This window comes from Lepidochelys kempii, chromosome 2, assembly GCF_965140265.1.
Source record: "Lepidochelys kempii isolate rLepKem1 chromosome 2, rLepKem1.hap2, whole genome shotgun sequence".
Lineage (NCBI taxonomy): Eukaryota > Metazoa > Chordata > Testudines > Cheloniidae > Lepidochelys > Lepidochelys kempii.
The window spans coordinates 241,482,076-241,495,422 of record NC_133257.1 but is presented as its reverse complement, the minus strand read 5'-3'; the positions used below and the strand labels follow the sequence as shown (position 1 = coordinate 241,495,422).

The 13,347-nt window shown below is 39.7% G+C and overlaps 1 protein-coding gene across 1 annotated transcript in view; it reads left to right on the top strand.

Moving 5' to 3' along the window:
• The window catches only part of NRP1 (neuropilin 1), a 130,674-nt gene that overhangs the window by 56,042 nt on the left and 61,285 nt on the right, over positions 1-13,347 (top strand). Inside the window, 1 exon segment of the mRNA XM_073334423.1 lies at positions 4,724-4,951. Within this exon segment, the coding sequence (XP_073190524.1) occupies positions 4,724-4,951 (228 nt within the window).

Sequence of the window (13,347 nt, the reverse complement as noted above, 5' to 3'; positions counted from 1 at the left end):
TATCACACTGTAACCTTTGCAGTCCCTTGCTTATTTGGTTAGTGCTTTGCTCTGCATTCCCAAAAGATATCCATGGGCTCAGAATGGACCTAGCTACACATGGCCAGCAGATGATGGAAGGATCAGAATAGTGTCACTTTCAGCATTTGTTTTTTGGAGGCAGGGGAAAGAGGCAGTTCACACTGCTTTCAAGCACATCCTGGTGGCTGACTATATAAGAACTTCAGTAAAGGCTGCCAAGCATGGGCAGCTGTATGTACAGAAGAAAACATCTGGGAGAGAAACTACCCAGGATTAATAGGCTCAGCAAAAGGCCCCCACTCTGATCAGCTCATTTGCTGAGTCACGGGCTGTAGGATGGTGAGATCATTTTTGGCATACACCTTAGCTGTAGTTGGATGGAGATAGATAAATCACACATTAAGAAGCCAGGAAGCCCCAGACCAAAACTGGATAATAAAGGCATAAATACACAAACAGTGTTACTTTGTAGGAAACAAGGTTGTCTTTGACAACATAAGTATTTGGGGCTAGATTTTCAAAGTTCCCAAAGCTCAGAATTTCAAGCGCTCAATGCCCTTAAGTGAGACCCACATTTTCAAAAAGAGCTCTCATTTATGCACCTAAGTCAGGGATACATTTTTAAATGTGCTTAGCACCCAGGAGCTCCTATTGTGGCTCCAATGGCCAGATTTTCAAAAGAATTCAGCACCGAATGCGTTGAGCTCTTCTGAAAACCTGGCCACTTATTCTGGTGCCAGAATGGGAGCTGACCTACTCTGAAAATCTGTCCCTTAGATTTTTAGTGCTTGCCCCCTTCCTCTCTTTAAAAAGAGTTAAAATGCAAGTGCAAGAAAAAGCAACTGCAAAAATGACCTGTGAAACAAGCTGTTTTTGAAAGTGAACATTTTCAGATAGACACCTTTTTCATAATAGTCTAGTGACAACACAGTACACTAACAAGAATATTGCATTTATTTCCCCATGTGATCATTTAAATCTCACACTGATATGCATTAGCTGTGTTAAGGTAACATTACAAATAACATTTTATATACACAGAAGTCAGGACACTCAAAATTATGGCTCCCAAAGCAACTTTAACTCTGGTTGATGCTACATATACCTAATATTAAAGCACAAAAGTTATCACCTTCTACAGAGGTGGAAAATATTACATATGTGCTAAAGGTATGAGTTACTGTTGCTGTGGGAATATGGATGTTGAATTTCCTGACTTTTGCACAGTTAGTATCTCCCAGATAATATTAAATTACTGTATATATTAAATGCATAATCTACATATTTAGTAAGTAAATAAATAAATACAATGCCAAATAAAGCCGATCAGTATATTCTATTATATAGATACCTACTAACATGGCCAACTTGACCTTATTACTCAGGCACCTGCCATAAGACATTCTTCTCAGCTCCACAGACATGAAAGGAAATTCCAGATAAAAGATCCAGACCCCAACAAATATAGCATAAATGTCATATGTGGTGCCAAGCTTCACTGCAATACACGTGGGGATAGCCATGAACAATACTTTGCTGTGCGCCTCTGAGGGCATCCCCCAACTCATTAAAGTTATGTTACCCCACCTCTACAACACAGTTAGGGCTAAGTTTTAAGGTGGTATTGCGCGGGCTCTATAATCAGGGACCTGCTACTCAAATCCTAAACAGAGAGACTTACCCTCAGCAGCAGCAGCCACAGAGAAGATTCAGACACACCCCGTGCTTGGAGTCTGAGATTTTATATATGACAGGAGGATGAGCAAGGGAGTGATGTTGGGGAAGGAGGTGTTGCCTGATAGCCAGGATCTCAAACTAAGGCTTGGCCTGCACTGGAAAATTAGGTTGGTTTAACTACATCATTCAGGGGTGTGAAAATCCAGACCCCTGAAGAGCATAGTTAAGCCAACCTAATTTCCCATGTACACAGCGCTAGGTTGATGGAAGAATTGTTCCATCAACCTAACTACTGTCTCTCAGGGAGGTGGATTACCTATGCCAATGGGACTCCCCGCGCCTCCCTGTCGGCCTAGGTAGTGCGTCTCCACTGAAGCGCTACGGCTACAGCTGTGCTGCTGTTGCATGTTAACTGTAGACAAGCCCTAAGAAGCCAGCTGAGAGCTCTGAAATGAAGCTCTCAGCCAGGAAGGACAGGGGATCATCATGCTAAAGGACATTCCCTTCCCAGGGCTGGGCAAATGACGTGCAAGTGGGTAGCAGAGACGTCTGGTATCCTCTCTCCCTCTCTCTTTCTCTCCCTCCCTCTCACACACACACAATCACATGCACAACCTCCCCAACTCAGAACTGGCTATTCATTGGATGCCTCTGACAAAGCCCCTTATCCCTTCCTCCTCCCGCCCCCTCTCCCATATTCCCCCAGTGTGTCACTTCATGGAGTCCACTACAGCCTCAAAGCTGGTTTAACTCCTGTAGTCCCTGTGCAGGGAAAATAGAGGATCAGGATCTATGGAGGGCATATTGATGAGGGGTCTCATTTGAATGAACTTTGTGCCCTTGTAGCATGTTGGTTTGAACATGCTCAAAATGAGTCAGGGTACTGCTGAGACAGAGGTGTGAGGGTAAGTGCCTACCTAACACTCCTTCATCTCGCAGGTCAGGATCTGGCTCCTTATTTTTAATACCACAATAATGACAATGACTTACATTTGATATAGCACCTTTCATTTAGATTCTTGGGGGGTCATAAAGCACTTTACCGAACAAAGGCATACACAAAAAATATGGCAGCGTAATGCATCACCTGTCAGCTGAAGAGTAGCAACTATTTAACAGCAACCACAGCACTACACAACAGTGTATGAGAGGGAGTGAAGATGAATACTCTATACAATTGAAACTGGAGAGGGAATTTTAATTTTTGGTAAAATGTAATTTCCCAGACTGGAATTGGCCATGCCACTGGGGCTTCAATATCAGCATTCTTCCAAAATGTGTCATGACCCTTTTTAAAGGGTGTTCAGGACCTGAAATTAATATCTAATGTTTGTGTCTAATTAAGGACTGAAATAGCTGAGCTAACCCTCCAGATCTACCTATCTCCTAAATGTTGAGTTTACTTGCAGGGTTGCCAAATCAATGTGAAATTGTATGTTTTGCATCATTTTCAAAAGCACCACTTCTTATGATGTGATGGGTATTCATATACATATGTATGCAACAAGCCAGATTGTTTACAGTAAACAACTTAGGTTAAGGACTGGAAATTCTCAAAGGTTCCCTTACTGAGTTTGCTGACGACATTCTCCCAGGGAGTAGAGCATCCTCATGCGGATGAAACTGGGGGTTCAGCACCCAAAATCTGCACACTCCTCAGTTGTCATACAGCATTGATATTAGGTGACTTCTATGATGTGACCAGGGCCATCCACATGCATTTGTGTTGGCTGTTTGTTGCCTGTGGTCCTTACCTGGCTTCATGGCAAAACAGCTCCATCTGGCTTCTGCTACCAGACTCCCAAGAAAGCCGCTGTCCCCACCTTCCCCTATCCCAATCTCCATTAAAAGCGGGGGCAGGGAAGCTGCTATGTTCGTGTAAACCATGCTCACTCAATGTTGTGCTCTGTCCCCCTCTAGTGATGGCTAGGCCACTTAGAGATTGATAAGCCTAAAAGAGAACTGGCTGTTTTAATACCAACAGTTGAGGCTCATGCACTAAGATCCAGATGTCTCATGTTTGATCTCGATTGCCCACAACTCATCCAGGGGTACCAGCAGTACATTAATATGGTGAGAAAGTTGTGTAGGCAGTGCCTGAATCCCACTCTCAACACACCTGCGGAGCTGGAATCCTGTGGAAGGGTTTCTATGGGATATGAGGAATGGAGAAATATGGCCTGCCAGCAAGAGACCAGATAAGGATTTTGTCCCCTACATTTATGAAGGCAGATGCGGTGATCTGGCCTTTTATATTCACCCCATTGTCATGCTTTGCTCAACCAACAACAGTTTTTGGAACACCAAATTAAGCCAAGACTGGTACTTTGGGGAAGGTTAATGTGTCAACATTGATATTAGGTGACTTCTAGCAACACTGCCCGTAATCACACAGTTTATCATGCCTTCACTAACAGCAACACTTTACTGGTGCACCTGTGTCAACACCACTCAGAATGAGTCACTCACCCTTGGTACATGTACGAATTACCTTTCACATTTAGTTTGTCAAAGAGGCATAGGTCACATCTGGCAGAGTTACTGAGTCACTGCTCTAGGAATCTGAAACCACTACTCCCTCTACTGAATTCACTCACTCGCTTTTGTAAAACATTCTATTTCACCAATAAAAGGCTGTCAACCTTAAGATTTAAAGATTTAAGCTTGAAGGGGCTATAATTATTTCTCTGGGGCTCTGTTGAGATTTCTGCAGCTTACTCTTTCATTGTTCCCACATGACTTCGTATTTGTCATAATTTTTTTTTCTAGAGCTGGCACAAGTTTTCATATTGCTCTGCACAGATTGAAAATTGGAGATCACACAATAAATGTGAATTACATTTTAATACCTGACTATCAATAATAGGAACAAGCTGGCTGGATGATTAATACAGTGATTAAAATGAGGTGTTTCATTGAAAAGCCACTTTGCTGTTAGAAAGACAAAATGACCTAATTTGTTTTCTAGTTAACCAGCTTGCTTTGTAAGATAGTGCTAAGTTAAGTATTTTTTTTCGTCACACAGGACCTGAATGTTCCAGAAACTTTACTTCACCAAGTGGAGTGATAAAATCTCCAGGATTCCCTGAAAAATATCCCAATAGCCTTGAATGCACATACATTGTCTTTGCACCAAAGATGTCAGAGATTATACTAGAATTTGAAAGCTTCGAACTAGAACCTGATTCAAATCCTCCTGGCGGAGTGTTCTGTCGGTATGACCGATTGGAAATCTGGGATGGATTCCCCGAGGGTAAGAGAAAAATGAGCTGCAGTATATGGAATCATTACTCCACAGTGAGCTCCAGAAGGCGCATTGTCATATTTTCAAATATTGTATTACAGAGGGTCTTCATTTGAGTTAAACAAAATGAGTTGAATTTAAGGGGTGGGAAAATACACTTTAATTGCACACAATACAGCACATAACTAGCACAATACAGTGTGCATGGTGTTTTACAAACTGTCCTTAATGTCAAATAATTGGTTTAGGGTCATATTCTGCCCTCAAATACAACATGAGGAATAATGGTCTCAAGTTGCAGTGAGGGAGGTTTAGGTTGGATATTAGGAAAAACTTTTTCATGAAGGAGGGTGATGAAGCACTGGAATGCGTTACCTAGGGAGGTGGTGGAATCTCCTTCCTGAGAAGTTTTTAAGGTCAGGCTTGACAAAACCCTGGCTGGGATGATTTAGTTGGGGATTGGTCCTGCTTTGAGCAGGGGGTTGGACTGATGACCTCCTGAGGTCCCTTCCAACCCTGATATTCTATGATTCTATGCAACTCCCATTAATTTCACCAAAGGCAGAACTGGGCCTTCTATGCTAAAATAATTTAGACACTTATTGTGCACCCAAACTTTGAGCACTAATTCAGAGGGTACATGAGTATTATATGATGATACCCTGCAGTTTGCTGCTGCTGTTGCCTTGAGTTTACTGGAGTTTAACATCAAGTTTCCCTTAGGTTGAGCACTTCCCCTTAGGGTGCACACATCAGAACTTGACAGTCCTTAGGAATCATACAAGCAGTAATGTGCAACCAACTGTTCTTGATGCCTTTTACAAGCTTTTTTGTGTGTGCCATAAGCATCTAAAGAGAAGCATTTTTCAGTTGTCCTTTTGCCTCTGTATTTTCTAACTTAAAGCCAAATACACCAGCATGGAACTTGTCTCATTGTATAATGCAGTACCAAGAGCTATTGCCCAAAAAATTTCTATTGGTTTGATACCCTGCTTTGAAGGATGTTTTCTCTGAGTTTATGAACAGTAGCAAGTAGGTGTTTGACAAACCATTAATACTGTACAGTAATAACATTTTGTGTTAATGGAAACATTTCACATTTGAAACCCACTTTAGTAACAAGTTTAAGGATGTGTGGTTCTCCAGACAGATCTATTTTTCACCACAACTGGGTTTACACATTTGGGAAACAGTGCTATTTTCATAAAAGCTTTTGTTCCCGCTACAGCAAATGTATCTGTTTTTTAATGTGTGTTTGTATATTTCCTCTTGGTTTTGGGTGTAATAGGTTTATCACGGTTCTCTTAAACACTTTCCAGTAAATATCAAGGGAAGAGTCAAAAGAGTAGCTGACAGACTATTCAATATTTAATTCCTTAGTTGGGAAAACAGAATTGTAACAATATTATAACAAGTCTGGAACAGTTAATAATAGGCTTATTTGCATATAGCCCAAATCTTTCCAGTCTAAATTCCTGTAGAATTTTAATTTAAACTGACATGCAAAAAGAAGATCCAATCAACCAACTTATATGGAATATTTTCAGAAAGAAACACATTATTATTAGTGTCAAGGGGTTTTCAAAGTGATAATTTTCTGGTTGAAGAAAATGATTGAGCCAAACTGAAGAACAATTAACAACAAGTGTTATCAGCCTTCCAGTTTACCCATGGTTCAAAATGTCTCCTCACATACATTCGGTTGAGGGCTGTGATAGTTTTAGGAACTTATTTGAAACATCATTCATAGATGGATGATTCTTCAGCCAGCAGAGTTTATCCTCCTTTCTTTCACAAAATATGTATAAAGGCTGAAGCTATTTTTGCTATTAAAATTATTATTTATGATTTATTTGTACTGCAGTACATTTTTGAAACCCTGGTAAGATCCCATTGTTCCAGGCTGTGTACAATTGTGTGGTAACAAAGCAATCTCTGCCTCCAAATGTCTAGGTAAATGACAAGACTCTGCAGACAGATGAGAACAAACGCACAAGGGTCGATTTATGTGGTATTTTAACATAGGTATTATCTGAAAAAGGTGTTTGGGAAAACACAGTAATTACAGTTGTATGCACCTAACCCAAGCCCTTCAGCAACATATGTATGGTTTGTTTTGCATATGATAGCAAAGGTTTTAAAGTGGGTTAAGATACATTTTTAATGGAAATTTATGGGGCAGTTTTGTGGGAAATATTATGGGAAATATGTGTAGCTGCAGCCATAGTTACAGGTTTAAGTAGACAGCTGCCTAGGACATGATGCATAAGAGGACATCAGACTAGAACTGGGACAGTTTATGGCACTAGAGCCGGGTGGGAACTGGATTTTCCATTTTGCAGGAAATTCCGGGATTATATTTCCCCCCCCACTTTGAAAGGGAACAATTTGAAATTTCCCATCAAATAAAATTTCAAAAGAAAATTTGTTTTGGGTCAATCAAAACATTTGGATAAAATCCCAGTGCTTCACTATAATATCAGTGTAGTACAGTATAGTATAAAAAAGTATGCCATCATAAAGAATTGAAATGAAAAATTGTTTCAAAATAGAAAATTGAAATGATCTATTCTAAAAAGATCAAACAGAACATTTTGACCATATCAGAATGCTCTATTCCGATTTTTTTTTCAAAATAAAGTGTCATCAAAATTGACATGCCTGTGAAACGTTTCACTTTTGATGAATTGGTATTTTCCAGTGGAACAACCTTCTGTTGGAAAATTTCTGACCAGCTTTAATGCTCACTCTTAAACAAGCTAGTCTCAAAGTGGAGTTTCAGACCAGCTGCACTTCTATACCCCTCCAGCAGCTTGATCCTGGCAGGTGATGAGCATTCTGCAGGTGCTGATCTGACCTCAATCCTGCAAAGCAATTAAGCATGTGCTTATCTTTAAGCATGGGAGTGACTTCACTGACTTCAAAGGGATTTCACTGGGGAAGCTTATGTGTTTACATTTAAGCATGAGTTGTAAGTGCCTTGCTGGGAACAAGGCCAGAATGCTTAGCACCCTGCAGGATAGCACTGTTTCTGCAGAACTGTGTGTGGTGGGCATCTTTTGGTCTCAGGTGCTCCTCTCTTTAACACAGCAGCAGTGGGTGCAAACTATTCTGGAGAATATCTGGAAACTAAAGTCAACCCTTGCAAATGACTGAGCAGACTCAGGGCCATCTTTTTGAAGGAGGAAGTGACCCAGGGCACTGAGTGGGTTAGTGTGAGCAGGGGAGCTAAAGAGCAGTGAGTCAGTATGTGATTTTGTGTTGGTGTCTTTGCCTAGGGCACAAATGTACCTAAGCCAAACCCTGGCTAAGAGCAATCAATTGATGACTTCTAACAAAAACAGTTCCCTCAACACCATGAAGAGCTGAGGGCATGAACTGCACATATTCATCATGCACATTTTTTTTTTTGAAGCTTTATGGATTGTCTTCTAGAAGCTCAAAAGCAATTTAAAGAAGTTTGCGTATGTTTCGAGAACCACAGGCTAAGCATTACAGCTCTGGTCAATACCACACATGTGTGCCCTAAATTATAGAACTAAAAACACTTTGCTATCATTCACATCAGTGCAAATGAAGGATGCCATTAATCTAGCTGCCTTTTTGTTGTTGTTATTGTGGTTACTCTCTATATTGGTGATAACCTTTTAAGGAATAGTATGTAACAACTTATATTTGACTATTGCATGTGCTAGGACAGGTGTTCCTTTTTCAAATACTATTAAGCACCCTAAACACTAAATTATATGTAAATGTTTAGACAATAAAAAACCCGACTATCCTGTGAAATACTTTATATTAGGCTGTCAAGTGATTTAAAAAAATTAATTATGATTAATTGTGCGATTAATCATGCTGTTAAACAATAATAGAATACCATTTATTTAAATATTTTTGGATGTTTTCTACATTTTCAAATATATTTATTTCAATTACAACACAGAATACAAAGTGTACAGTGCTCACTTTGTATTTATTTTTATTACAAATATTTGCACTGTAAAACATAAAAGAAATAGTATTTTTCAATTCACCTCATACAAGTACTGTAGTGCAATCTCTATCATGACAGTTGTAGAATTATGTATAAAAATAACTTCATTCGAAAATAAAACAATATAAAACTTTAGAGCCTACAAGTGCACTCAGTCCTACTTCTTGTTCAGCCAGTCGCTCAGACAAATAAGTTTGTTTACATCTGCAGAAGATAATGCTGCCCGCTTCTTGTTTACAATGTCACCTGAAAGTGACAACAGACATTCACTTGGTACTGTTGTAGCCAGTGTTGCAAGATATTTATGTGCCAGATGTGCTAAAGATTCATATGTCTCTTCATGCTTTAACCACCATTCCAGAGGACATGCGTCCATGCTGATGACAGATTCTGCTCAATAACAACCCAAAGCAGTGCAGACTGTTCCATGTGCATTTTCATCATCTGAGTCAGATGCCACCAGCAGAAAGCTGATTTTCTGTTTTGGTGGTTCAGGTTCTGTAGTATCCGCATCAGAGTGTTGCTATTTTAAGATATCTGAAAGCATGCTCCACACCTCCTCCTGCTCAGATTTTGGAAGGCACTTCACATTCTTAAACCTTGGGTTGAGTGCTGTAGCTATCTTTAGAAATCTCACATTTGTACCTTCTTAAAACAAACAGCATGTGCTGGGTCATCATCCGAGGCTGCTATAACATGAAATATATGGCAGAATGCAGTTAAAACAGAGCCGGAGTCATACAATTCACCCCCATGGAGTTCAGTCACAAATTTAATTAACACATTTTTTTAACAAGCGTACTCAACATAGAAGTATGTCCTCTGGAATGGTGGCCAAAGCATGAAGGGGCATATGAATGTTTAGCATATCTGGCATGTACATACCTTGCAATGTTGGCTATAAAAGTGCTATGGGAATGCCTGTTCTCACTTTCAGGTGACATTGTAAATAAGACGTGGTCAGCATTATCTCCTGTAAATGTAAACAAACTTGTTCGTCCTAGCGAACAGCTGAACAAGAAGTAGAACTGAGTTGACTTGTAGGTGTTAAAGTTTTACATTGTTTTGTTTTTGAGTGCAGTTATATAACAAAAAAAAATCTGTATTTGTAAGCTGCACTTTCATAATAAAGAGATTGCACTACAATACTTGTATGAGGAGAATTTAAAAATACTACTTTTATCATTTTTACAGTGCAAATATTTGTAATAAAAAATAAATATAAAGTGAGCACTATATACTTTGTATTCTGTGTTGTAATTAAAATCAATATATTTGAAAATGTAGAAAAACATCCAAAAATATGTAATAAATTTCAATTGGTATTTTATTGTTTAACTGCGATTAAAACTGCCATTAACTGCAATTAATTTTTTTTAATCACGATTAATTTTTTGAGTTAATCACATGAATTAACTGCGATTAATTGACAGCCCTACTTTATATGCCATACAGTATACTTTAAAAAACAGATTTTAATGTTCTTTAAGGTGGCTAATTAATTTACACTTTAAAATAGTATTTTAAGATGGCTATCACTGACACATTTTTCCAGTGGATTTAAGCAAGATATGAATTTGGCCTCTTGGGCCAATGTGAAAGGCAACCATAAAGTATGCAACATTGAGATGAGCCTGATGGCCTCAGGGGAAAATAGTTCAGCTCAACATCTCTTCTGTGGCTTCATCTGTACAGAGGGAAAAAGGAAGCACAACTAGGAATAGACATTCTAGTGAGTGTGTTAAACCACTAGGCATGCACTGTGAATGCTGAACCCCGGCCATGTACATACTCAGAACATCTAGCTTTAAATTGGACTGGGCAGAACCAGTGTCTGCATTTTAGGATGGTTCTGCAAAATAATGTTTTGCTGCCCCTCCAACCCTTTAGCCTAAATATAATGAATTCCTTTCCACTATGATCACACCAGTCCCATGCAGACTAGCTGAGAAAGGAGGCAGGAATCTCAAGGACAGATAGAGCACTGGCAACCAAGTGGGCAAATCCAGGGAGGGCTTGCACGGATGCCTCTGCTCTGTTGGCAATGTCAAAACTGGCCTCTGTTGAGTTTAGTTCAATTCCAGGGGTGTATCTACACTTCAAACTGGGGATGTGATTCCCAGTTTGAGAAGACGTATTCACACCAGCTGTGGTTGAGCTACGGCTCTAAAAGTTAGATTGTAGCTATGGCAGTGTGAGTGACAGGAGGGGCTAGCCACCCTGCGTACATGCCTCTGGTCTCAAATGGGTACATACTTGGGGCAGCTAGCCCTTTCCAATGCTCATGCTGGCACAGCTTACTCTATTTTTAGTGCCCTATCTTGATCAGAGTATGTGTCTTTGAGCTGGGAATAACACCACCAGCTCAGAGTGTAGACATACCCCAAGTGACACACATTTGGACTAGATCCTCATGTGGGGTGCTAACAAAATTACATGAATCTTTATTGCTGGAGGCTACAAACAGATTTCTAGGCCTAATCTCCAGCAGGCTATCGTTCTAGCATCAGCAGTCCAGAATTCAGATGCATTCTTCTGTCTGGATTTTGGGAGAGCATTCTCTGTGTTGAAATGTATGTATTCCTTTGCCACATACATCATAAGTGAGAATTTGCCTGCTCTCTCCTGAATGGGAAGGATTAGTAGGACGCTACAAGAAATAGAGACACATTCCATCCTAATAAGCAATGATATTGTCTCTTTGGATTATTGTTCAAGCTGTTTTCTCCACAGTACATTATTTGTTGTGGTGACTCTTTATACATTATTAAGTAATTTATTCTCATTCTGAAGTCTGCAAGACTTAAATGGGAAAAAAAGCCCTCAAAGTGTGGTAGGTATTTATATAGGAAGAATAAGAACCTCTATTTAATCTAGTTCTGCTAGGATCAATATTGCATTAGTTCAGTGTGTTAAGGCTTACATGTTGTGTAAGAAAATTCAGTACCTCTTTGTATCACGTTTTGCAGTGCTTTTGGCTCCTGAATCTACAGAGCTATCAAAGAGAATAGCACTGTGATATCTAGAGGCAATATTCAGAAGAATGAAATGCAGAATTAACAAGTATGTTTTAAAAATTATAAGCCAGTGAGTCACGGTGAATCTTAAAGTATGAGTCTACTTTAAACAAAGTTCTCTTCTGTTTGCCATTTCAAAGGGTCCTTCCCTGCAGGAAACGGGGGAGGGGACCTCTGAGTGCCATAACATGGAGGCCACATCTCTCCTGTTCTCTTGTAGTCTTCAGCAAAGTCAGTGGCTACAGTGATCAAAGGCCATAGTGGGAAGGAGCAGGGTCACAGCTGTTTGCCCATCCGAGAAAAAAAAGACAACAAAGGGTCAAGCTGTATTCAGACTGAAGAGATTTTGTTTTTTAAAGAGTAGTACAGCTAGTGCTCTAGAAGAACAGCTTTCTCATTTCAAATAATAAGATCATAAGTGGTTTCATGGTTTCCAGGGCAGGAAAGAATTCAATTTATGTCCTCTGCAGCATGTTCCATTACATCCATACATCCAGAGCAGCCATGGTGAAAAAAGGGTCTGAGTTGGCTGGTGACTATTATTTTAAATGTGATGGCATTGCCAAGGCAACTGGAAGCTGATTCTATAAGAGACTGTGGCCAGAAGATAGAGAAAAAATAAAACCCTATATTGGCAGAAGGGACTACATCATCTAAGCTGCTTCCTTCTGGCAGCAATGGCCTAGTAGAGAAGCGTGGCTGGCAGTGAAGGTTATTCCAAGTGGAAACTCTTTTATTTGCTGGCAAAGCCCAGTAAGTTTCTAGAGAAATTATGTTAGCTGATGCTTTTCCTCGCATATTTAATAATTAAGCTTCGTAAACGTTTTAAGTTTTAAACTGAAAACTAACCAGACTTCCAACAATGATGATGCTGGGCAGTGTGTTAATTTAGTTCTGGAAGGCTGAAGGTGTGGGTTTTGTGGCCTGCCAGTATTATAGGTAAGTTTTTGCAGAGTATCTAGTACTCTATTCAATGTTTGCTAGCAGAGATTTGTCACTATTCAGCAGTTTATGGCTCTATCCAAGAGGGATGCACAAGTACAGGAAGGCCTTATATATTGGCTGTGCGGTAGCCAGATTAGTCAAGGGGGGAAATTGTCACACTTGCACAAGCCAAGCAGGAAAATATCAGGATTTGTTTTTTAACTTTCAAACTGTAATGAATATCTCTAAGGAATTCAGGTGGGGGAAATGTTCATACTTCATTTTTTTTTTCGTTGCCAGTGTCTGGGTGAAGGGAAGAAAATCGCTGCTAGAATCTGTTAAAAGCTTAAATAGGAAGAGACTCATTGATCACTATGTAATGGCAAGAGAAAAAACATTTTTCTAAATTTGCTGAAAAACTAATGACAGGTTGCCTGCAAACCTTGGGCAGTAAGTGCGTGATTCTGCAA